At 34.5% G+C, this 27,453-nt stretch overlaps 1 protein-coding gene across 1 annotated transcript in view; it reads left to right on the top strand.

Moving 5' to 3' along the window:
• Window positions 1–27,453, top strand: part of ADGRG6 (adhesion G protein-coupled receptor G6) — a gene marked incomplete at its 5' end in the record, with an annotated part of 124,668 nt that overhangs the window by 55,726 nt on the left and 41,489 nt on the right. Inside the window, 7 exons of the mRNA XM_081094812.1 lie at window positions 2,407–2,748; window positions 4,958–5,581; window positions 14,225–14,293; window positions 16,599–16,685; window positions 22,291–22,376; window positions 25,066–25,118; window positions 26,310–26,372. Of these exons, the coding sequence (XP_080950938.1) occupies window positions 2,407–2,748; window positions 4,958–5,581; window positions 14,225–14,293; window positions 16,599–16,685; window positions 22,291–22,376; window positions 25,066–25,118; window positions 26,310–26,372 (1,324 nt within the window). The remainder of the gene's footprint in view (window positions 1–2,406; window positions 2,749–4,957; window positions 5,582–14,224; window positions 14,294–16,598; window positions 16,686–22,290; window positions 22,377–25,065; window positions 25,119–26,309; window positions 26,373–27,453) is intronic.

Here is a 27,453-nt window from a genome sequence, read left to right as displayed (position 1 = left end):
TCGTTTTTTTAGACTTAGACTTTGTTTGAATTAGGTTCATATATTAAGTCATTTTTAATTTAGGCATTTTCCCATTCATTTAAACTATTTTTTTCATAAGTTTTATCAGTTTCATCAAAGGTCTTCCATGTGTCAGGAATGCTATAAGGAGTAAGATGGTGAATATGACAGTACATACTTTCTGCTTGTTGAATTTAGAGACTAGCAGGAGAAGACAGACAGTAGGCAAACAATCTCACGCCGCTCTGAATAGTGCTACAAGGGAGAGGAGCTCTGTGGTCCAGGGATGGATGAGAGAAGGCATTTGGAGATCACTTGATGATCATAAATTGCTTTTTCCTGGCTGTCTTTGGGCCTGTACAAGATGTTGGAGATTTAGGGAGGCAGAGCTAAGAGAGGGCAAGTTAGCAAGAATAGATGGGGAACAGAGTTGGCAAGGCAGTGCATGATACAAAAACAGTGCATGACACAAAAAACAGTGCATGACACAAGGTGGCTACAGGGAAAAGAAAAAAGCAAAGGTAATTCGAGCAGCATAACATATACATCCTTGAATATATCACTATATAGGGAATAATATTTGTATGACTATCATTTTCAAGAAAAGCTAATGTATCTTCATTCTACTCAATTCTGTGAAAAAGGGAGGGACGTCATTTAGAGTGATTTCCATTATCATAGTGGAAAGTACTTTATTGTTTGAAAATTTCTGTGTCAGTTTTATGGCAATTACTTTATCCAGAATGTTGGATAAATGGAATTATGGCCTACATTTATGCAAATATTTAAAATTAGTATGAATATTAATTGCAAAGGCATTGGGATAACAGTAGACCTTGGTTTCTGGTTCTACCTGGAAACCAGAGCCTGGATAAATCATAATTGAGAAATAATTGATTGCTTTACATTTACCTCTTACTACCATGTGTCATTATAGTATTTGTTTGCCTTTGGATCCAAAATGGATATGATATGTAATAATCCTTCAGAGACTTCCTCTTTCCTGTTCATTGGTATATACTATTTACAATAGTGCCTGGTATATAACAGGCACTCAATAAATATTTACTGAATGTATGCATAAATAAGATAATCACACAAGTATATAATTACAAACTATGGTAAATGAAACTATTTTTAAAACTATAAATATTTCACACACAAGTGATGCTATTTATTTGAATTCTAGAAAAAAATACAGTCTGCCAGAAGATAACCTGTTTATTTTTTGTATTGGATGTTTTCTCTCTCTTTTTTCTTTTTTTTCAATTACAGTTGACATTCAGTATTATATTAGTTTTAGGTGTACAGCATAGTGGGTAGAGATACAATTTAGGAAGTGATACTCCCAGTAATTCTAGTGCTCACCTTTTACCACACATAGTTATTACAATATTATTAACTATATTCCCTATGCTGTATCTTACATCCCTGTAACTACCAATTTGTACTTCTTAATCCCTTCACCTTTTACACTGAGCCCTATATCCCCTCCCATCTGGCAACCCTCAGTTTATTCTCTATATCAGTGAGTTTGCTTCTGTATTGTTTATTTTTCTCTTTAGATTCCACATATAAGTGAAATCATATGGTATTTATATTTCTCTGTCTAACTTATTTCACTTAGCATAATACCCTCTAAGTCCATTCATGTTGTTGCAAATGGAAAGATTATGTTCTTTCTTATGGCTGAGTAATATTCCACTGCATGTGTGCACTGCATTTTCTTTATACAACCGTCTATTGATGGGAACCAGAGTGCCCTACCTGCCTTTCGGTTGAAATGCAAATTGGTACAGCCACTGTGGGAAATAGTATGGAGGATCCTCAAAAAATTAAAAATAGAACTACCTTATGACCTAGCAATTCCACCTCTGGTTGCTTTCTTTTTAAACATTTACTTCCTAAGTGTTTCTCTTCCTTTATATCCATGGTTTATAATATTGAGTTCTACCTTTCTGGTTCTGTAGCCCCTTCGAACCCAGTTCAATTACTCTCTAGAATAGAGATTCTTACCTACGCTCAGTGAAGCTTTGTGAAGTCTGTTGTTGCCTCCTGAGGCCTCATGCAATCCTAAAAATGTAGGCCAAAGGTGCATTTTACTAGAAACATTTCCCATAGCTTTCATCAGATTCTCAGAGTACATGCCCTCCCCCCCCCCCACATACCAGTTTAAGAATAATTGCTCTAGAATATGTATTTTTCTTTTCACTTTTTGATGTTTATTGGTTTATTTTTGTTGCTTCTTTTTCCCTGAGATGGTTTTATTTCCCTTTTAATATTCATGATTATGTTTTGGTATTTTAACATGTTTACTGTTTGTCCCCAGCATGTGGTATTCTTGGATTATTGTACGGCCTCAGATCCTAGCCCTTCTCTCTTGTCTCTTTTTTGTCTGGCCAACAGTGTGGGGATGTGCCAACTGCAGGCTTGTGCTATCCAACCCTTCTGGGACCTTTACTTCTCCATGCTACCCTAACGACTACCCTAACGCCCAGTATTGCATGTGGACCCTCCGAGCCCCCGCTGGCTATATCATTCAGATAACGTTTAATGACTTCGACATTGAAGAAGCGCCCAATTGCATTTATGACTCATTATCCCTTGATAATGGAGAGAGCCAGAAGAAATTTTGTGGAGCAACTGCCAAAGGCCTATCGTTCAACTCAAGTGCAAATGAGATGCTTGTGTCCTTTTCAAGTGACTTTAGCATCCAGAAGAAAGGTTTCAATGCCAGCTACATCAGAGGTATGTAAACCAAAGACAGTGCCAACCTTCTGCTTTCATTTAACATGTTCTACAATAAACACAGAACCAGAAGCCAGACTTACGCTCTTTTATGTGAATGTGAATGATTAGGATTAGAATGTAAGGCCAGGAAGTTGTTAATATTCTCTGAGTATTCTCATTAGCAATAGATAGCTAGCATATCCAAAAAGATCTGCTTCTAGTAGAGCTGAATTCCTTTATATTGTTTACATGCAGAACATATAAAGGCTGCTTGGAAGACAGTAGATTTTCCACAGCTAATAATTAAAATCTGTAATTTTAACATCTCTCTACTGAATGCTTAAAACATTCCTATTTATAAATAATTTTCTTTTAGGCTTTTAAGATGTTGCCTTTTAAGGAACTATGCCAGGGGATAAATATAAAAATTAGCATAGAATTTAAAATTTTTAAAAGAGCTATTTATTACTTACTGCTAATAAACAACATAAACTGAGGAAAGCCTGTTGAAAAATGGCAATTGAAGAAAAGAAAATACATTTTTATCGAATACATTTCCCAGATTCTGGCATGTCTTAATATTTAAATAATTCTGTTCTTTCTAAAACCCATCATTGCTTAAGAAGAATGCAAGCTTCAAAACTGTGAGATGTAGTTATACTATTTTTTATCTTGAGCTTCTTAAGTAGATATCATGTATCGAGGAAAGAAACAAAAAAGAAAGGCACTACAATAAAAATCAGTCATCATTATAAATTGTGTTTTTGGTGACAAGGTTATTTGCTGTTTGTAATTGACAGATATGTAGTTAATTGAAACACATGCTTTAATTCTTCAAATAATGTTTTTAAAATGATAAAATATTATAGGAAATTTGAAAATAGAAAGGAGCAAATTAAAAATACCTATTGATATACCCTCCTCAGCTATAACCACTAATAAAATATTGATGGACAATGCTTGCTTCTAGCCTTTTGATTTTAACAACATATGTAGAATACTGGGTTCATATTGCATAAAATCCCATTGGGTAAATAGACCTGTGAACTGTTTTATATTTAAAAAGTAGACTAAAATCTACAATTCTATTAAATTCCATCATGGATTTTTAACTAAAATGTTTATATAAAATGATATTTCTTACCATCAACCTATTCTTGGTGTATATTAAAGTATATTCAAAGTAGTGTTCATTTGAAACCAGTATTAAGCAGTATTTTTGAGGAGAGCTGCTTCTCTCTCACATCAGTTGATGATGTTTCACAGTGTCTATTATATTAGCATTGGGCTAAATACATTGTATTATTTCATCATTTCACATATGTCACAGGAAGACGAGGCTAATTTATGTTATTTTGAATTTATTATGCATATCATAAAAGTAATCTATATTAGTAATCAGTACTAGCTATAGATTGATATGGCACAGGCACTGCCCTAGTGCTTTGCAGGCATTAACTTAATTAATTCCTACTGACCACCTGTGTAATAAGCGCCATGGTCCTTCATTTTGCAGATAAAAAGACAAGGGTAGAACAATGTGAATAACTTGTCCAAGGGCACACAGCACAGTGGAAGGGGTGGGATAGGGAGCTCCATCGTCTGCCCTTTGAACCACTGCCCCTTACTATTCCTCACAAACTAGCTCAAATGTAAAGGAAATAGTGCTTCAAATTCCAGTTTTGCTTGTTGTGTTACTAGACTCCCTCTCCTCAATGGAAGTGTCTTTTCCTTCATTCCTGAAATCCCCTTGTGATGGGGGACATGAGTAGGATATGGGGTGTCTGAAGAGGAGAAAGGCAATTGTTAATGAAAAATAGAACTACTAGTTATCATATTTAGAAATTATTTGAAAACTAACATTTTTTAAAAAGTCTTACATATAAATAGAGCTTTCTTGAAACCAGTAGTTTTTTAATTATTATTTTTTTCTTTCAGTTCAGGGATGAAGAAATATACTTGTTATTAACTTGGCTGGTTGTACCTCAAAGATTTAAGTGTGATATCCAACCATGATTAGAGTCTAAATGGGTGGGATTTTTTATTGCTATTACTAATATTGATATAAGGTAATGGGTTGGTGATAGAGGGTAGATGAACAGCAAAAGAGGAGAGCCATAGGCAAAAAAGTCAATTAATGGTGTGGTTGGGTGTATCAGACATTTTATCTCTCATTAGTCCGTATCTGAAGTTAACATCTCTTATCTGTTATTATGCTTTGTCCTAGTCGCTGTGTCCTTAAGGAATCAAAAGGTCATTTTACCCCCGAAACCAGATGTGTACCAGGTGTCTGTTGCAAAAAGTGTCTCTATTCCGGAGCTCAGCGCTTTCACACTCTGTTTTGAAGCAACCAGAATTGGCAAGGAAGACAGTGAATGGATGGCTTTCTCCTACTCAAATGCATCCTTCACACAATTACTCAGTTTTGGAAAGGACAAGAGTGGCTACTTTCTAGCTATAGCTGGCTCAAAATGTTCACTAAACAGTGTGTTACCTATGAAGGATAAAGAAGACGTTTTCACAGAAAGCTTTGAGCAGTTCTGCGTTGTTTGGAATAATTCTTTTGGTTATATTGGTATAAATTTCAAAAGATGGCACAATATAATTCCATGCAATGCTAGCATTAATAAAGTTATTTCTGGGAATGGGAAATTGTTGTTGGGCTCCAATCAAAATGGAATTGCCTCTCTAAAAGCGGACATTTATAACTTTCGACTTTGGAATTTTTCCATGAGTTCCAAAATCCTCTTCAACCTCAGCTGTAATGTGAAAGGGAATGTGGTCGACTGGCAAAATGACTTTTGGAATATCCCAACCCTTGCTCTGAAAGCTGAAAGTAACCTAAGCTGTGGTAAGTCTGTGGCCTATTAACTCTTTTTCTAAAGCATTGCTCTATGAATATGTTTGGCAACAAAAAATTGCATATACATATATGTATATAAAATTATATATGTACACATATATAATTACATTATGCATATATTTATGTGGAATAAGTACATGTATGTATATACATTTACATATATATCTATAGTTAGCATTAATTAGCTCTTTTAATTTTTATAATGTTATCTGCTCAGTTATTCATTGTAAACATTTTATTATAAGCCATATTTTTCAATCAAAGCCTTTGATTATACCATTTTAAGTTTTCTTTATGTCATAAAATATTACACAGTTTATCACTAACAAACAATAGTTATAATTATCATGTATCAAATAGAAATATTAACACCAGACCTGAAACAAAAGAAACTAATAAGTTATTGTTCTTAATTACATAGATGATACAGCAAAATGCTGATTTTTATTATGTTATTTAAATAAACCACCACCACCTAAAAGCATGGTATTTACTCAATCAGTATTAAACATCACAACTGTCCATTTAAGGAAAATCTTTGATAATCAGAAATTATCATTGTTTTATTTGAACTTTTATTCTATTTATTTGAAAATGAGCTTTGTCATTTGTTTCAAATACTCTTCTCTTTAATTGCTTTTTGAGAGACTTTAAATGTGATAATATTAGATGTAGCTAAATGCAAAATGCTCAGAGAAAATAATTCTGTGTAACATAATTTTATTAAAACTAGAAGCCCGCTGCATGAAAATGCATGCACTCGGGTGGGTCCCTCAGCCCAGCCTGCAGCCTCTCACAGTCCAGGAGCCCTCAGGGGTATCTGACTGACAGCTTAGGCCTGCTCTTGGGAGAGCCTAAGCTGCAGTCTGGCCTCCCTCAGTGGGAGGCGACCAGCGTGCCAATCAGGGGACATCACAGTGAGCGGCCGGCCCGCCCCCATCGTCCCCCCCCCCCCATTGCCCCTCTGCTGCTGCTGGTCACCGCTTAGCCCTGCCTGCAGGCATGCACCTCGGCTGGCCTGGCGCCACCCCCCGCCGACTGGTCATACTGCCATTCAGTTGATTTGCATATTATGCTTTTATTATATAGGATAGACCTCTATCAAATATTCTCTAGGGTACCTAAGTTAATTTTGGAAGTCCTTATTTTACTACAGGACTAATAAAATACAAAATGTGAAAGTTTCATTATCATATTGAATGTTATATGACTAAAGCTAAGGTATTGGTAAATATAATTTGTAGTTGCAGAAATAATTCTCATTAAAGGAGAGAAGTGGCCTAATATTAAAAAGTAATTTGTATGTGACCTTGGAAGGGATTCTTTCAGAAATTTGTTACCAATATTTTTAAGAAAGTAGGCCCCATTGTGAAGACCTGAGGCCACCTCCCCAGTTTCCCTGACCTGCGTTTGCCCTGTTGGCCTGGGGAACTCCTGTCACCTTCCCATCTTTGTGGGTAACCCGCCTCTCCGTGTGGTCATGGTGCTGCTGCAGATGGTGGGAGGCTATTAAGTGATGTCATTTGGCAGTTATTTCCTTGTGGGTTGTTGGAAAGAGGGTAAACCACGACCCTGTTCCAGAAGAAGACTGTGGGACTTTGTAAGAGCTAAAGGTGTTCCCCAGCTGCTCTCGGTCTGATTAGCAGCAGAGCACCTTCAGGGATCCCCAAGAAGTCTTCTACTCAGTGAGGAAATCGAGAAGGTCCAGAGTGTGTGTTTGGTGTGGGATGGTGGACAGGAGGGGGGGGCAGTGGGACTCTTCCTGCATCCTTAGTAGAGGGGCCTGTTTTCACCATGTCCTGGGTCATTACTAAAAGTCATAATGAAGACCATTTAGCATTTGTCTTTTTGTGGGGCAGAATTTGAGGACTCCGGCAACCAAAAAAAAAAAAAAGAAAGAAAGAAAGAAAGAAAGAATGAGCTAGGTATATTAGTAATTGCTAACAGTTAATTTATACTCAATTGAATACATATATTATTTTCTAGGTACTGTTTTAAGCACTTTACTAGTACACATATTAACTCATTTTTACAACATAGATCTCATGATGTGGGTTTTATTATTAACCTCATTTTGCAGAAGAGAAATCTGAGACCCAAAGAGGTTAAGGAATTTAACCAATGTCACTTCAAAAATGTGGCCAATTCAGAAACTGGTTTTAGCGCAATGCTTTCTTAACCAGATAAATAAGACTGTCCTTCACAATAAGCAGGGCTAGAAAACGGGGCGCAGTGCTAGAGCAGGTGAGCTAATCCTTACCCAGGTGAGAACTACAAGATCCAGGAGCGGTCTCTTCTGGCCAGAGTGCCTTCGGCGGGAAAATGCTAGCTTTCCAGCAGGTTAACATGTCTTTGTGGTTTTTTTAAATTAATAAGGTTTCTTTTCTGCAGTGCTTCTTGAGTGCCTTAATATAATAAAATGTGAGGGATATAGTGTACAAGAATTCCTAAATTTCTCTGAGAAATCATGTAGACCAGGGATTGACAAAATAAGAGGGCCTATGGCAGGTCATCTATTTCCTTCAAGTTTTATTGAAACACAGCCATGCCCATGAGTTGTTTTGTTTTGTTGTTTTGTTTTTAACAGCGTATTTAAAACTCCTTTCCCAAGTCTTAAGACTACAAGAATACATCAGATTCATGCTCAGGTATCACAGTCATCTGTAAATTTTCAAAATGATTTTATTCAAAGGAGTGATACTAGTTTACCTAATCAGTGATGTGAGTTACTTTAATTTTTATAGTGGTCTTCTTGACATTCCAAGATGACACTAAACACCCACATTTCATAGATTCAGATATCTTGGACTGAGTTTCAGGAACCATAACAGGGAGAGGGAGTTTCCTGCCGTTTAATCATCAGCTTTGGGAGTTGAAGAACCAAGTCACTTATTAACTGACAGGAAATACCTGTAACACAGATTATATCGTAGTTTATTAGTTCAGCAAAACTTCAAGAATTGGAAAAAAGTATGCTCTATTAACATTTTAACCTTTCCTTTCCCCCAGAATGTAGTGGCCTGCTGTTTATGGTATTAATAATTTCCCCAAACTAATGATCAGTACAATAACCAATGGGAAAGTAGAACTTCATGCCTAACATTCCATTGGCCTGACGATGTCTGTTAAATGTGAACTTTTATTTCAGAATCAACTTGTGATGGACAGTGAACAGATTTTTTTTCTAAAGGTGTATTGCTAAGTAAAGTTTTCATATGAAAATAAGATAGCCAAACCGGTTTGGCTCAGTGGATAGAGCATCGGCCTACGGACTCAAGGGTCCCGGGTTCGATTCCGGTCAAGGGCATATACCTTGGTTGCGGGCACATCCCCACTGAGGGACGTGCAGGAGGCAGCTGATCAATGTTTCTCTCTCATCGATGTTTCTAGCTCTCTATCCCTCTTCCTTCTTCTCTGTAAAAAATCAATAAAATATATTAAAAAAAAGAAAGAAAATAAGATAGAATTATCTACATTTAAATATCCTGTCATTTTTTCAAATATGAAATATTCTAGCCTTAATAAAATAAAAAAGTGTTTCAACAGTTTCAGAATTGGACTTTTTTTGTTTGTTTGTTTGTTTTCCTAAACTATTCTAAGCATAGTTGGGAAATATACCTTAATTAAGAAATTTTCATCAGAGTTTCTTAAAAGCATGGCTAATCTTGTCAGTCTTTTTCAGAAAGAAATACTTTATTTAGCAGCACTTCTTGTTATTTTATAGCATCATTCTTTTTCTTAGAACAATTTTCATTAAACATATTCAGTTTTATGACCTCCATAGATAGTTTTCTTGGCTGGCTCTTTAATTATAGGTGCAAGTATTTGCCTGTGTTATGATTCAAGTTTAGATACTGGCTAGTGTCCACCACTTTTCACAAAGAACAGACAGTGCCTTCTCTACCAGTTTTATTTATTTTACCGCTGACTGCTCTTTCCTGAGGTGTCATACAGTATAACTCAATGAATAGCCTAAGTTCAAACAAATTACATTTATTTAACTAGCATTAACAAGCACTTCCATTTATTAGCCACTGTGGTTATAGAGATAAGATACAATTCATAAGTACCCAACTTTGTTGTTATTCTTTTCTAGAAATGTTTGGATTTGTACCAACTTTTGTTTTCATTGTAAAATTTAGCCCTTAATTACTAAGGCATCATCAACTCTTGGATTCCTACCCTTTCATTTTCAGTTATTATAGTTCTGTTCTTCATGCCCTAAAATTGATTCACTATAAACTTCTTTCTACCATCCCTAACAAATTTTTGACTAGCATTTTTATATATACACTGGAGGCCCAGTGCATAAAATTTGTACAGTGGGTGGGAGGTCCCTCAGCTCAGCCTGCGCCCTCTCACAGTCCAGGACCCCTCAGTGGATGTCCACCTGCTGGCTTCGGCCTGTTCCCAGCGGACATCCCTCTCGCAGTCCAAGACCCCTCGCCCCTTACCGCCCAACCTGCTGCGGAAGCAGGAGAGGCTCCTGCCACTGCTGCTGTGCTTGCCAGCTGGGTTCTCTGCTCCTTAGAGCTGCCCTCCCCCACCTACTGGTGGAGGGGGGTGATCAGGGCCGGGACGGCCAGGGGAGGGGCTACGAGAGGTTGAGGTGCCCTGGTCATGCCCCGTCCCGCTTCTGCAGAAGGGGTGGCGCTGGGACCGCCATGGCTGTCCTGGCAGCACAGGATCGCTGGCCCCGCCCCCTGCCCACTGGTCATTCAGGAAGGTTGTTCTGTCTGGTCTAATTAGCATATTAACTCTTTATTATATAGGATAATGTATACGTACATTATATTCACATAATGAAGATAAAATCACTTTATCTTTACAAAGGACTTTATTATTTGGAGATGTTTAAACTCTTTATGAGCATAAATGATTCTTGGAGATAATTTTATTTGAGATATATTTATTTATGGAAAAATTGTAAAATTTAGCTTAGTACAGCTGCAAAGAAAGAATTGAAAAGAAATTATTTTTCCCCATTGTTACTCATGCTAAGGGTTCATTGCTGTCTACTATTATTTGGATTGTAATTAAATAGGTTATGAGATGTGTTGACTACACATCCATCTTTTTTACCACAACCCCTGTAAATAGTGATTCCTTTCAGTAGTATAATTTTGCAAGAACAACAGATAGAAAAGAAGGATATTCAGCTTCTCATCAACTGCCCATTTTCAGTGATTAGATTTTTATCCAAAGAAATTTGACTCTAAATTTTGCATTTAATACTAACTAAATGCTTTTAAACACCTTTGTGGTATCTAGAAAAATCAGTGAACATACATAGGTTACATTCTAAAAACAATTCCTTGATGAAAAAGATATTATCTTTACCCAGGAGGGAGAATTGTCTCACTTGCCTAATGATATCCTGGTTTGTAAATCTGTTGGCCTGGGAAAACCGATAGCATTAGTGACTTTTTATGCAGATATGCTGAGCATGGAACTAGTTAGAAATTTAAAAAAAAAATTTTTTGCATCTACTTTTTATGTTTCATGTAATTATATAATTTGCTGTTTTTATAATGCAATATTTTATCAATATAATTTCTCTCTAATAATACTCATCACTTGTATTTATACTATCCCCCCAAAATTATCAAACTTAACATCTATTCCTATATTGAATCTCCAAAAGGTAGTGTTTATTGAGTATTTATAAAGCAGTGTTCATTTGCTAGGCTTTAAGGAACAACTGACAACTTAAATATTGAGACGTAAATGTTACAATTTCCCATGAAGAGGTTGTCACATATTGAAATGTATACTTGTTATGATACAATGACACTGATAAAATGTTAAATAAAATTGTCAAATGTCTTACTGTAAATCATAACTCTTCGGGTTTTCTTTCCCATCCCCACCTCTAAGCTCTGTACTATACTGCAGTGGGAAAGCAGTTAGCCATAAAACTTCTTTCCCACAACAATGTCCCCTTATCTCCCTTTGTCGTCCAGAGATACTGTATCAGGGCCAGGAGTGGCCAGGGAGCCTTTGACTGCCAACATTGTGTGTAATTTGAGAAGCACAGGAACTCCATCCAAGGGTCTCCTCTGTTGCCTGTTACAGTGGCTGAGATTTCCTCACTCATTTTGAGTTTTTAGTTTTTAGAAGTTCCTTACTAACATGTAAGTACCTAAAGGAGAAATAAGGTCTGGCAAGAAAGGGGCATTAGTTAAGAATAATGGGCAGAAAACTTTCAAGATAGTATTCTACCTCAGTCCTGCCTGCGGCTGACCTCAACTTCTGTCTCCTCAAATGTTCTTTTTCTATGGTATACTTGTCCAAGCTTTCAATCTTTAAAACCTCTCCTTCCTATCTCTGCTTCCTTTCAAAGCCACGCTTCCTCTTTTTGCATTCACCCCTCAATCAAACGTTGGCATCTAGAGTCCTTCGTTCCCACGCTCCTGAAGCTAAGTTCTGTAGAACTGCCACCAAAATTCCAGTGCAGAGTTAAAGGTCTTCTCAGTCTTTATCATTCTTGACCTTTCTTGTGCACTTGGTATTGCCACACCCTCCATGAAACTTTCTTCACTTTAATTCTGAAAAACCACCTTCTACAGAAGCTCTTTTTACCTTCTCAAACCTGATCCTTAAGTATCCTTCTCAAATCTTCACTCTGGCTCCTGTGGTCCCAGACCCGGCCATCGCTCCTGTTGAGTATTGCCTGGCTTACCTCTTACAAACCCATGTGCACCTGCTGTGTGTCCAGGTGTCTCTCAGGCACTTCAGTTTTCATTACCGGATTTACTGGTGAGCCCCCGTCACCTAAGTTCGTTCTTCCAGTATTGCCTGTCTCCTTTTATGAGATTATTATGCACCGATTTCTCAAGCTAGAAACCAAAAGAAAATGCCTTCATCTCTTTTGTCCCTCTTCCAAAAAGTCTCTGAATCCTAGACATTCTACTTGCAAATGCCTTGTAGCTATCTCTTTCTGTCCATTGTCATTTTAGTCGTGATGCCAACTTGAATCAATAGGGTTATTCATGCTTCTTGTACCTCCCCTCTTCTAATTGGATATGGGCTTCGAAGGTGTTTTCAAACATAAATAGAAATGTCTCACCTAGTTCCCTTTCACTTTTTTCCCATTTCCTTTAAGAAAGAGTTCAAAATGTGAGCAGTTGTTCATCATGCATTCAGTAATTTGTTCAGTAAAGCTTGAGCACCCATCTGAGATGTGGATGGGGTAAACCATCCTTGGAAAAACACTCGTGGTACCTACATTCTACAAGGCCCTTAATCCATTACCTATATATCTGACCATTCCTACCAATTTTCTACAGATACCCAGTGATGCCATGTCACTTGGGTACCCAGATCTTTTCACAGCCTTCTTGGTATATGTTTCAGTAATTCTGTCTGCTAGAAATACCCATCTCTAGTCTCTTATCCCGTGATCAGTATAGTGACTCCTCATCTTCTTCGCAGCTCTTCTTTGTAATGGAATGCACCCTTCTCCCTTCTCACCAAACTGCTGGTCACGTCCTGCTTTGGGCTACTAAATACTTATATCATTCAGAGAACTATGAAGCCATTTCCCATGTATGCCTCTCTGAGAGTAGGGACATTATCTCATGTATTACTCTAGTCTCTGAGCCTCGTACACTATAAACAGTCAGTAAATTTTTATTGAATGAACATGTAAAGGCCTGTAATGAGAGCTTTGTACCAGTTAACATTACAGACTTGCCTGTAGGGTTGGGCCCTTCTGAGGTAACATGATTTCCTTCCTTGGACCAGGTGCCTGAAGCAATCAAGAATGAAGATGCTATTAAACTGGAGATGCTTTCTGTTCATGCACACCATTTACCTAGACATCTTTTGTTAGCTCGTCTTTTTGTGCCTGCTCTACCTGCAGGTACTATTCCCACAGGAAAGTTTGGAAAATGTTTAAACATTTGAATGGAATCACATGTCCTTTTAAAATTGAATATATGTATTTATGTGTGTGTGTTTGTATTTATCCTCTGTCTTTATTCATAGTGCAATATGCTTTGTGAGAAGTTTAACCCAGCTTCCCTCACCTCAGCCTGTTTATAAAAGTCTGTTAATTGTCTGAGAAAGATTTAATGCAACAGAGAAAACCCACTACTCCTACTAGACAATCAGCTAAAACTTGTTTCCTACTGAGGATGACTCAGTAAAATCTTGAAAAAGAAAGACACAGAGACCACCTTGAAATCATAGAAATGTATTTCTGGAATTGTCAATAGCATCTGTTAGTGGCTAGCAACAAAATGCATATTATGCGTATTAATAGCCAAGTTTAGTTTTGAAACTTATCTTGATGTGTATATTATTTCATCTGTACAGATTTCCACCAGAGCTCTATAATTATTATGTGAAAAGGCCCTGGATTTTTTACACAAACTTTTCCTTTCATATGTGGATGGCCAATAAGTTGAGTTAAAGATTTTAAGGGATATTTCAATAACCTGGTTTTACATGTGCAGAAATTAAGACACATAGACTTTAAGAGACTCTCTTAATGTTGGAGTATTATTAGAGGTTGCTTTTAGGGCTGCTCCTGTTATACCAAACATATGACTCATGTTTTTTTTTTTTCTGGATAATATTAAATCTTGTACACAAGTCAAACTTATATAACCTTCTGTGTTGATCAAGGTTCCTACCTGGTCCCACTCCCAGCAGCAGAACTAGCCAACTGTGCCGATTTGGGGACCCTCTGCCAAGGTAGGGAGCCAGCGTTGTCCTCTGGAGTATCTCTGTTTTCTTCTTGCTGTTTAGGATAATGGCATTTTTATTGTTTTGATTTGTATCTTAATTTTCTCTTGGGAAGTCAGAAACCAGCAAAACAGAAGAATTTCTGGATGTGTTTTAGTTGCGTGGGTGCACAGTACGTACAGTGTGGAGAAAGAATGCATTCACAGACTGGATGACCACATTTCCATAAAGCACTGAGTTTTTTAAATGTGAATGATTATATGCTATTAACCAAGGGTTTTCATTTTTCCCCTCTATGTCTCCTCAAGAATATTGCAAAGGTCCAGTATAAATACAGTCATACAATGTCTTGAAAAAGTATTCATGTTTAAAAAACAAGAGGAAAAATTAAGTTGAATATTCAGTTACGCTTAAGACAAGGCTGTGAGGCAATTTATGAGGTGCAATGTAACTTAAATATTGAAATAAAATTAGTCATACTAAACTAATATTAATATAATTTTACTAGTTATTATAATGCATGGTGACTACATTATGCCAGCATTCTAATGATATATTATGGACTAAACAGTTGCATGCTAAATAATACATAATTAAAGTCCTGAATGTTTTAAACATATATCTTGCTTTAATTTTATTATCGCTGTTCCTAATTTACATGACCCATTTTCATTCATTTAATCTATTAAATACTTCTTTGTTCTATATACCACATTAAGAATCATTATCATGCCATTTGTAAAAGCTGGATCTCTTATTAGGAGGAACATAGCATGAAAGTGACTTGGGTTAGACTAAATGAATAGAAACTAAAGGTGTCTTCTGTGGTTCCAATGTGGAAGTGGGGTTTTAATTCATTATTATCTTGTTTCCTTTCTGAGGGATTATTCCTGATATTATTATCAATGAGTACCTTATGAAAATAAAAGTATTAAGTGGTTTCCATAAACTCAGTGTAGTTTAAAAGTAATTATCTGACACAGAAAAAAATAATTTTGCCTAGTTCAAGATCTAAAGGTTTTTAAATTTACTTATTTTTTCTTTTAATCTGAGATACCTATAGTACTGATTCCTTGGGTCACAGGGCCAGATGCCCAGCTATCCACCCCCCTGTGTCCTAAATGACAAGAAACAAAACAAAACATTTTCCTGTTTATTAATGCCATTTGCATTAAGATAAATATAACTGACTTCATCATTTTTTTAAAAAGAATTCAGAAAGAATCCCCATTCTTAAATATTACATATCACTTTGAAATGGAAAATTTTTTAGTTAAGAAAGAATATTTTGAAACAAGAAGTTTGGTATTTTCTACGGATCCCTTAGAAGGTAATTACTTAAATTTAGGTAATTTTAAAAAATGAAACACATAACAAATGTTTATTGTCCATATGAATGTACATTAATACAAATGTTTTAATTTATCCCTAAGATAAACTAAAGGAAAATTATATGTTTAGTGTTTCTACTACTTATACAGGGTAGGGCAAAAGTAGGTTTAGCATTGTTTGCATGGAAAAAGACATGAAGGTAATGATTATTACAGTAGCTTTATTAACTCTATGTTTCATGTATTCACAACTGTAAGCCTACTTTTGCCCAACCCTGTATATCTCCTTCAGAATTCCATAGAAAAATAGTTTCAAAGCATTACATAAGGATTTCATCTTTGAGTTTTAGTAATATCAGAAGCATATCTATGACATAATGCTTTGAAAATGTTTCCCCCTAGGCTTGTCCTTATGAATCCATTTTGTCCATCACTGTTCAGTAAAGTTATTGGGATCTATAAATGATTGATTCAGTCTATACATTTTATTCTTTCATTTTGTTTTATTTCATCTTCTCAAGGAGAAATATGTTTTTCTCTGAGATTTCATTTCTCTGTTCTTAGTGAATCAGGAAGACTGACTTAGTTTAGATCATTTTCTAGCTGATTGGTGCGATAGAGACTGTCTCCTCTAACCTTTTGCTTTTACAAACTTAGGAAACTGAGTTCTGTAAAGGTTTACTTATTCACAGTGTGGTCATCCACCTGTTAATCGCAGACATAGGTCTAGAATCTAAATGCCCTTTCTCCATTTCCTCTGTGCCAGATCCAGACTATTGCAATGTGATACCAAAGGCCATGTGAACTGATTCTTACTGTGCCATAGAAAGCATTGCTTTACAACCTCAGAGTCTGTTGTAGTTAATGGGAAGACACAGTTTCCATTCCTTCTCCATGTAGTGTCATGAATTAATTATAGGTTGCTCATCCATATTAACTGCCATGTGCTCCTTGCAAAATTACATTTTTCTCATCTTTGTTAGCAGCTACTGTAAGCTCTCCTAGTACTACACCACCTACTGTCACCACTAACATGCCTGTTACTAATAGAATCGATAAACAAAGGAATGGTAAGAAACTACCTTTTATATTTGTAATATGTCTGATGTATTAAAAATTGTATTCTCAGGGTGGAAATATCTAATGTTTCAACAAAGTTTCTATTATTGGAATCAACTGGTACATTTGCAAGACTAGTAAAATAAATATAATCCCTTGGTTCTCTTGAGTTCCTCATTCTAGTAACCAGTGGAATGAGTTCACTTCCAGTACCACTCATTTGTACTTTTAGCTAAAATTTCTTTCAAAGGAAATTTTATGAGAAATTCATTTGATGAAAAAGGAATGAATTTATATTATGCTAGAGACAGCAGAAAAAAACATTTTTTTTCATGGTCTTTTGTTAGATTACTCTCTTTAGGAAACTACTTTCTAAAGGGTTTTATAATTTTAAAAATCTACTTTTAATAATTTAACTTTTCACTAAAGCCAACTTTATGTTTAAATATTTGTGACATTTAAATTACTTTACATGGTAATAATTGGCTCTATGTTTTTATTTGTTGACCAATAATAATTAGAATATGATCATCTATCAACTAAATCATAAATCAAACAGTTTCCTATATGAACCATATACATAGCTTTTTGGTAATTCAGAGTAAATGATTTTAGTTTCTTCTGAAAAAGAGAAATTCCAATCAGGTGACTACACCATATCCTCAAATACAGTAATATTTTCAATCATGAGGTATTAGAAACAAAGAGATTTTCTCACTCCAATAATTTAAGTTGTGAGGCCAAGACATCTGTTAATGTATCACCAGGGACCAAAACCCAGAGAAAAGAAACATACATAGTTAATTTTTTCTTTTGGCTTTGGGGTTACATCAACTTCCTCTGTAAGAACGTTTAAATTGGAAGTATGGAATATTTTACATGAAATGTAAAGGGTTATAAAGACATCGATTCAGGGAAGTGTTTATGGTTATTCTGGTAGTTACACCAAGGAGATTTATGATGGGGCAAAAATTCCAGCAACCCCCAAGAAAGCAACAGCAGCTGAAGTTTCCAGTGCATATTTCACATGGACGCCAGCCAGTAGATGGGAATATTATAATTCTAACGAAGTACTTCGTTCTTTGTATGAACATACAAAGAGCCTCTGTGGCATTCTCCCTCCAGGACTGGCACATCCTCTACTGCCCAAGAACATTTATATGATGTTTCAGAGTCCTTGACTTGGTGGAGTAGAGCTGTATTCACCCAGTCGTGTCATTTCTGACATTCTTGAAGAGAGCCTTGTTTACTCCATATCTCTCTGCGTCATAGCCTTTATTGGAGTTTCAACAAAGCAAGCAGATGTTAAAGTCAATTGAAATGGTTTGGCGACCACATTTAAGAAAAATATTCTAATTCAGATGATTCTTGATAAAAAATGTAATCTTAGCATTTTAAAATATTTAAAAATATTCATAGGTTATCATGTAGTAGAAATATTTTCAAAATTGTGTACTCAAATTTGTATACCATCTTTTAATCGCATCCTTGAACCATCTCTATTATCCATTTCATAGGTTTTTTCTAAATTGGCTCACTTTTTTTTGCTTAAACATTTTTATTTGGATGGAAAAATTGATATCACTGTTGTAGAATTAAAGCATAACCACTGGTTTTAAAAAAGAAGTGAAAATAAATATAATGAAAACAATGTAATTGGATTCTCCCTATATCCTATTGCTTTCTCACATCTCAGCCCCCAAAGCCTTTCTTGTCTTTTTTTAAAAGGGAGAGTAACAGTTAGAGATAGATGATAATCTAAGTAAGATTTTTTCTTTGATGTAGTCAAATTTGCAATAATTGAAGAGAATTACTTGTTCACCTTGTGAATAAGTGGGATTTGATGTCATGTCCTGGACTATCTAAGATCATTCACATACTGCCAACAATTTCCGATGCACTTTTTTTATTCCTTGAGAATCTGACATAGTGAACATTCTCAGGCCTATGATCTGATATAAGAGTGGAGCAAAAGTAGTTTAAAGTTGTTCGTATGGAAAATAATAGAGTAATTAATAAATAATAATGATACATGAATAAACTCAGTGTTTCATGTACTCACAATTGTAAACCTACTTTTGCCCACCCTGTATTAGAGAATTTATTTTGTTCACTGCAAGAAAGATGAGCAAACTGTCAAATCTATTTTCTACCTTACCTGCTTTCTTAAACTCTGGACTACCAAAGAGTTTTACTATGTTCATCAACAGAGAGGGGAGAGGGGTTGAAATTGGTTAACAATCAGACATATTTCTTCAATATATCAATTAAATGTTCTTTTCCCACTTTTGTGAAATGTTCCTGTTTTTCTGTGTCAAGAATTTTTTTTGTTTTTTTCAATAGGACTTTGATATGATACCTCAGATTATATACTAAGAAAATCTTATCTTTTAAGCTACTTTTCACAGATATTTCAGGAACTACTGGATAACCTAGTTATTTTCACATATAACTTTTAGCCTTTTCTATTATATTCCCCAAAAAGCTCTTTGATTAATTTTTGTTTCCATTCAAAATTACATTTTCTATTCTTGCAGCATCACTCCAGTGCTACTATGTGTTAAACTTTTGTGAGGTCAGCAACCCAAGTAAGGAAATACCTTTGTTAGTCTTTACGGTTCTAAAAACCTAGCTTACAAGTGATATGGTAACACTGCTTCTAGTTTCTCACATGCATTTAAGTACTCAAATAAAAAATATCCTCTCATTATATTTGTATTGATCCAACAATCAATCTAGCTGTACTTAAAGAAATTGTGTGTGTAGGATGAGCAGGGCTCCAGTCATATTACAAATACCACTGTCATATCGTAATTGTCTCATCACTAGTTCAAAGAAATAAACTTGAATCTAAAATAACATTTGCTTTATAAATGAACATCTATCTTTTCAAATATATATTTTAAAATCTACCTTTCAGCCCTGGTGGGTTTGATTCCTGGTCAGAACACATACCTAGGTTGTATGTATTTGATCCCTGGTTGGGGTGCCTGTGGGAAGTAACTGATGTTTATCTCTCGCCTCTCTCTCTCTCTCTCTCTCTCTCTCTCTCTCTCTCTCTCTCTCTCTCTCTCTCTCTCTCTCTCCTTTTCTTCTCTCTCTAAAATTTTTTTTTTAAATATCCTCGGTGAGGATTTTTTAAAAAAATCTACTTTTCAAATCTATATTTCACAACCTTGACTATAGAGTAAAGTATGCCATTTCTGTATCTTCCAAGAAACTCCAAAAAGTGTGTTAAGAAGACAAAAAGGAAAAATTAAATTGGAGAAAGATCTCCAGACAAGAATAAGATTTTTTAATATCATGTGTAATGGCAAATAATAATTTGTAGTTTGATATTCTTCATGGCTAGAAGTGTTATCTAATTGAAAAATGGATATATTCTTACACACTTTTTTCCCCAAAGAAATGTCTCTCATGAATTTTTCTGGCCTGGGTGCCATTACTAGGAAAAAGCATTCATCTTTTGATGTCTCTGGAACGAATGAAGGTTTGTGAATAGCTTTTCTGTTGAGTCCCCGTGGGAGTTGTAACGTTTGTAGGGAAGACTGCGAGGATGACACAGAAAAGCCTGCATCCGTGTCTTCATTGTGCGTTTTCTGCACGGGCTGTGCTTACCCAGTTATTTTGCTGCAACTCAAAACCCCTTTCACCAACCCTTTGGTGGACATTTTATTTTGTTTTGGCAACTCACTCTTGGACATTCCTCAGGACTAATTGTTAACTACATTATTCAGATTTTTTTTTAAATAAGTATAACAAGTAGCCTCTGCGGAGTAGCTTTCAACTAACTATAAAAATACCACATTCTGAGACTTCTGAGAGAGAATACTTGATAATGATCCACAGCACAAGAGAATCTGTAACACAAGATGCTAGGTTTTTTGGCATATTCACATATTTTATTTGCTTTCAGTAATGTAACTCCAAGGAGAGTACTATATTTATAAATTGATTTAGTCTGCCTCAGATGTCTTTCTCATTTATAAAAACAGTAAACTGAGAAAAGTGAGGTAGAAAATATTTAAAATTTAAAGAAAAGTATCTTAACTATTTGGATGCTTCTATAAAATTTCAGAAATGTCAGTGATATAAAACACTGATGATTAGTATTTTGTAATATTTTCCTGAGAGGGAAAGATTGCTCACTACTGTGGAACAAACACATGCTTTAGATCTCCATCTAGTGGCAGCTTTTCAGTTGCTCTACTGGCATCAGGGAACATTCACAGAAGATCCCTAGGCATCTGAACTAAATATAGAATCCTGGACCTCTGCAATTTGAATTTCCTCTCAATCACTTGGAATGTCCATGTTTTGATATGATAAGATCTAGAGTATAAAGGGCTTTTTGTCCGAATTATTATTTATTTTAAATATCTTTCTCAATATTTCCATTCAGAATATTTTTAAGAGAATACAAATTCAAGATCATTCAAATAACTGAAGACTTTTAGAAGCTAAAATAACATAATCTTTATAAATTAATCTCACTTGGACCTGTATCAATTTCATATATTTATATGACATCTGGAGTGGTGATTTTTTTTTTTTTTTTTTTTTTGCATAAGATTCTGACCCATAGATTGGAAAAACATTCCTTTAGTAATTGGATAGCAATTTACATTTTGGTAGATTCGGGAGGAATACTTTTTGTAATTTTTTGGTACTGCTCCCCAAAATCTTTATTAAATCCATTTCTTACCATTGTTTTAATTACATATTTCTACATTTTCTATGTATATTTTACTCAAGACATACCAAGACATAAACATGAAGAAAGATGATTGACTATAGAGGAGATTCAAAATTTTTTTTTTCTCAGTAACCTATTATATTTTAGCATGGTGCCCTGTAACCAGCATCTAGAGAGATTTAGCAGGTCCTGGCTGGTGAGTTTGGTGTGTGTGTATGTGTGTAGTGTGTGTGTGTGTATTATACTGCTTTAAAGATTGCCCCCCCCCAAAAAAAAAGCAGAACTTTCTCTGACATTGTTTTATTTTTAAATCAAGGTAGTACAATTGAAATTCTTTCTGAAAATATTATTTTTTCCCCTCTACTTTGGTACAAATGACTACATTCATGAAATTTTGATGAAAAAAAAAATAAGTGAAATCCAAACCAATATCTTAGTAGAAGTAAAGTTTTGTTGGGGAGGAGAAAGAAAGGAAAGGGAGAATAAGGGGCCGAAGTAGTAAATATGTGTAAGCCTGTTCTTTTTCAAGTTACTGCCTGCCCATCATCCCACTCACGTTCACATGCCCAACTCTTTATAATGTACAAGAAAAGGATAAGTTCTTATTACAAGAAACCAAAGTGTACATGAAGGGTCACTACTTTACAGACCATAGATATCAGAAATTTATAGAATTTAAAAATAGGAAGAAATGTGCAGGTGATGATTTAGGAGCAATGAATGAATTATCTATATGTATAATCAGTAACTCTAAGAAGTTGCAAAGGTCAGTGAACATAAAGTAAAAAAATCTCAATTTTTCTGTACCTGTGTAGATGTTTCTTTTAAATTGTATGAAATTATATGATTGTAAATTTACCTTAATAATTATATGGCTCTGAAATATAATTAATGGGCTAAATCCTATTTCTAATGGACAGATGGAATTATCTATAGAATTTCCATAGTGATTCAAAACATCCTTCATCACCCTGAGGTCAAAGTACAGAACAAGGTGGCAGAATGGGTAAGTGAACTTATAAAATTTCTTTTTTGCTTTTATACTGTTAACCTCTGGAAATCTGGAAAAGACCCTGCTATTTGGCTAACTCAATCCACAGATGATGCTGGTACATAGGTGTTGTTCATTATAAATGTATAAATTGATAAGTACGTGAAGTATTATGCTTATGCATAGAAAGAGAAGTGCATTTGAAAAAAAGGACAAGAAACTGAGCCTAATAGACTATTCATGTCCAAACGAGAAATGCCTCACAAATGGAAATGTGTGTTGGTAGGTATCTTTATTTGCTATAATGTGCATGCATTTTCAGCACTATTTTTAAAAATATATTTCAAATTTTATTATTTTTTTGAGAATTTTTGTATCAAAAACAAAAGTTATAAAAAGATATACAGTAGGTCCTCAAATATGCCATTTCATTCATGTCATTTTGTTCTAACACTGATGAGATGCCATAGATACTTAATTCTTATTTACATCAATTAGCCTATGGTAAAGTGAGTTTCATTATACATAATTTTGCTTAAAGTCACAGAAGCTATTGATGACTTTAAGCAAGGACTTACTGTATCATGAAAGTCTTCCACCTATCCTTGTAGCTTACATGGAGATGAACCTGGAAATCACTTTTTTTTTTCTTGGGTTTTTCCAGAATTTGTGCATATAAAAGAAAGTAGGATTGTTTTATCCCTTTTACACTAAAAGTAACATATTTTATACACCATTCTTATTTTTGTTATTACCAGATTTATAACATTAGTACCCACCGACCTCCTTTTACCTTTTTTTTTTAAAACACTGCATAGGGTTCCATGATGTGGCTGTCATTTATTTGCATAAGTTGATGCATATTTACAGTATAATTTATTTAACCTGTATTATATTGATGAAAATTTTTGTAATTTTCAATTTAAAAACTTTAATATGTTTTGTTTTATTTTTTCTTCCTTATACAGTATAAAAAAATTTCTTTCACAGATTTTCATTATTTTTTCATTATTTTTTTAATTTTTCCTATCTATGGTAAACTATGGTACTTTGAACTACTTTTTATGTATAATCCTATTACAGTTAAACAGCTGTTGTGAATAAAGTCACTTGGATATACATTCTGAAGTAAGAAAAATAGTTTTTTATAGGTGCCTAATAAATGTGTCCTTGGTGGCAAAAGAGAGTTAAACCATTCTTTGAGACATAGTGGTGACAATATATTATATGTATGTAATGTATTTGAATGATAGGAAAACATAGTCTTATTTTTAAAGGTTACACCCTTTAAAACAAGTTGATCACAGGAAATAATAGTATGTAATTAACAACTCTAATACAAAACTGGGGGTAAAAGTGAAATTCTTGAATAGAAGTTGAAGAAAATGCTACTGTTGACTTTTTCGAATGACACATTAACTTTAGTGATTAATTTAAACACTGGAAGATATTTCATTTCTAAACAGAGAGCGGTCTTGCCAGAAAGAGTATTTTATTGCATCCCATTTTTTTTTTCTAGCATGGTTCTTTTTTTAAAGCAGAGTGTTTTCAAAAGATAAAACTCTTTATTTTCATTCCCAAATAAACCACATCTAATGTTATGAATCTCAAAAATTAGTTTTCACGGAGAATCTGCTTTAGAGAGGTATCATTTTACATTTATACTTATTTCAGGAATGCTTTTCAACATAGGCTCATTCTCATCTGAAGCTAAGCTTTGCTGGACACTATCAGCTTAAGATGCATGATACCAAAGCAGATACTTGATAACAGAGGAAATATAAGTGGTGTCCCTGATTCATATTATTACTATTACAATATAAAAAGTTAGCTTTTATTGCCAGAGTTTCATAAAATTTACATTTAATTTTAGAATGTTTGCAAGTAATGCTAAATGTGTATGTGAGAAGTGACCTAAAAAAGAAACCCTTTGGGAGTGGTATATAAATAAGAGAATTTCACATCAGTGAGGAAATCCTGTTTTGTGATTGTATTGGACAATGCATAATGAAAATTGATTATTTATAATGAGAAGAATCATTGCTTCATTAAAAAGTCTGGTGCTGAGACCTAAAAAGACTGTTAAATAACCAAATAATAATTAACATAGCTCCCAAAATGTTGAATATACTTCTTGTTTATTTAAAGGTTTATACGGTTGACATAATTTTTCTTAGGACTAATACTTTTATGAGATTGTAATTACTAGGAAAACATGCCATTGCCCCCTTGGTGTCTGTTGAATGAAGACTGTGGAAGTGTTTATCATTTCCATCTTCCCTCTCACAGCTTAGTTCTCAGTGTTAGCACTAACTTGGCAGCCCATTATAATATGAGCTGGAGGGGAAAGCATAGTGTTTCCAGACAGACTTGAGTTCCAATCTGGAATCTACTCATTCTTAGTTGGGTTACTTTGGGCAAGCTATTCCATCTCTGTTAAGCTCAGTTTCTTCATTGAAAAGGCAGCAGGGGCAGATAATACCTATCTCATTCGTTGTTTTGGGTCAAAAGAACATTTGTAAAGTTCTTAGCATACAGTGATGTAGTAACTGTTATCTTTACCTTTCTTTCACTCCTTTTGCTCTCTGGGATTTTCCCAGGGTCTTATTCCAATAACAACTTATCTTTTGGGAGGGAAGAAACTTGATTCAGATTTTTTTTAAAAGTTTTACCAAAACTCACTCTTTTCCATTATATTTTTCAGCTTAATTCAACCTTCCAGAATTGGAACTATACTGTTTACGTGGTTAATATCAGGTAAGTGACAGGATGAATTATTTGAGAAATAAAAAGTAGTATCTAATTTTATATTACTCTATCTTTCTCTGATTATACCCACACACACAAGCACACAATACACACATGTGCCATATTCATAATCTTTCTACAACAATTCTATATTATGTTGTTTCTTTACACAAAAGCTTCAGTGTTGCAGCAGTAATTTAAAAAAAATTATTGATTTTGGATCCTAATCATTTTATTTTTAAATTTGGCCTGTACTCCCAAAATATATTTGTGATTTTAAAAGAAATTATATATACATTAGAGGTCTGGTGCATGAAATTTTTGCATGGGTAGGGTCCCTAGGCCTGGCCGGCGATCAGGGCCAATCAGGGCCTTCTGGCTGCTGGCCGGGGCCTTCCTTCATTCTGTGCCACCTCTGGTGGTCAGTGCTTGTCATAGCGAACTCCTGAGGAGACACTTTGCATATTAGGCTTTGTGTGTGTGTGTGTGTGTGTGTGTGTGTGTGTGTGTGTGTGTATTACTTGATGAATATATTATATGTTATAATGTACCATAATTGAAAAGGTGGTAATTAAATATTAGTTTCTTCTCAGAACCCAGGAGGCCATCTAGAGCATCCCCTGGGTTGCATGCACCCTAGTTTGGAGACCATTTTTTATAAGATAAGGCATCTACAGTCTGATTGTAACCTAACTTTTCAAAATTATCTCTCACTCTTCTATTTAAATACTTCACTAAAGCTCAAGCAAATAGTTGGACCCATATATGCTCCTCCGACCTTGTTTTCACAGTTTTATACTAAAATTAGCTTTCTAAAATGTATTTTGTGAACCCTAAGCATATATTCTATGTACCCAAGAGACACAATAACACAGAGAAAGGGATCAATTGGTCAAATGAGTTCAGGAAGTACATTAGTAAATAATCTGAAGCCACTCTATATATCTCAGATGCTTTAGTATTATACTAACATGCATGTGTACCTTGAAAAGAAAGCAAGGGAACATAGTTGCTTAGCTTATTTGACTGTGCAGCTAGTTTTTGTCATGCGCATCTGAAAAAAACTAGAACTACTCAGAACACACATTTGGAAATACTGCCTTAGAATGTACATTCTGCCTTTTTCTTTCATCTCCTCAAATTTTGTGGTGTAGTAATAGCATATCGGATGATAATGAATCTACGTATTTTTATTTATAGTTTACACCTGACCTCAGGAGAAGACAAGATTAAAGTCAAGCGAAGCATTGGGACTGATCAAAGGTAACACTGAGAAAGTCTTACAGAATGTATAACACCCTGCCTCTTGCCCTCTGTTTAACTCTCTGGTAGAGAAATTAAAACAGTAAGATAAGAGAGAAACATTTTAATCACATAGCACGTTTAGAATATTTCTTTATCATTAATGCACACTACTATCTTTCTTATAGCTGAAACTTTAATATAGCAGAATGGATACAAGTATACATCTGATGAAAAATAATTCAGAAGTAGGATATTTAAAATGGATGAATTATTAGTTTAGTATTTCCAGTTTTATTTTTATAGTAACCATTTACATCTCATTTCAAAGATACCTTCAAAGAAAAATAAAATTGTTTTAGCTTTTTTAAAATAAGGCATTTATGTATGATAGCATCATATAATAATATGGGCAATAGGTGCCAAAATATGTCTTTCATTTGAAACCATCAGTTAATTTTCTGAAGTCTCCATTTTAAACTTATATCAAGATCATGACTTAAACAGGCAGATAATTTAATGGATAATTCACCGTATATAATCAGTTGGCATATAAAAAAGCCAGCAATTCAGAATGACATATACTGAAAAACAACCTAACCTCCTAAATGGAATAAATTTAATTATGTTTATGTACTATTTTGCATCTCCATAGAATTAAAAAATAATTACTAGAAGAGCAAAAGTTTATATAAGTCTTGCTCTGTTTTAATCGACTGAATTTAAATTATGGATTTACAACCATAATGATGGAATAAAATTTCTTTTCAGGTGACATATTATTATTATAAGAAGATAAAAATGAAATTTCATATGAGAGTTAACCAGCAAGTTTTCTTGTTCTTTTTCTGTTCAACACTAAAAAAAAAAAAAAAAAAAAAAAAAAAAATTCTTTAACATTATATTTGAAGCTTATTTCTGTATATATTCAACAGACTAGATTGAACCATCTGATTAGGGAAAGTTTTTATTTTGTCAAATTCATTTTCCTTTATGATCTGAGGGCTAGAGTAATATATTTTAATACTATATTCTTAATGGATGTTTCTCCTCTATTTAGCCAATTAACTTCTCCTCTAATCCTTATTGCTAGATCATATTG

The sequence above is a fragment of the Myotis nattereri genome (assembly GCF_964212035.1).
Source record: "Myotis nattereri genome assembly, chromosome: 6".
Taxonomy (NCBI): domain Eukaryota; kingdom Metazoa; phylum Chordata; class Mammalia; order Chiroptera; family Vespertilionidae; genus Myotis; species Myotis nattereri.
The sequence above is the reverse complement of the archived record's forward strand: the minus strand, read 5'-3'. Positions and strand labels throughout refer to the sequence as shown.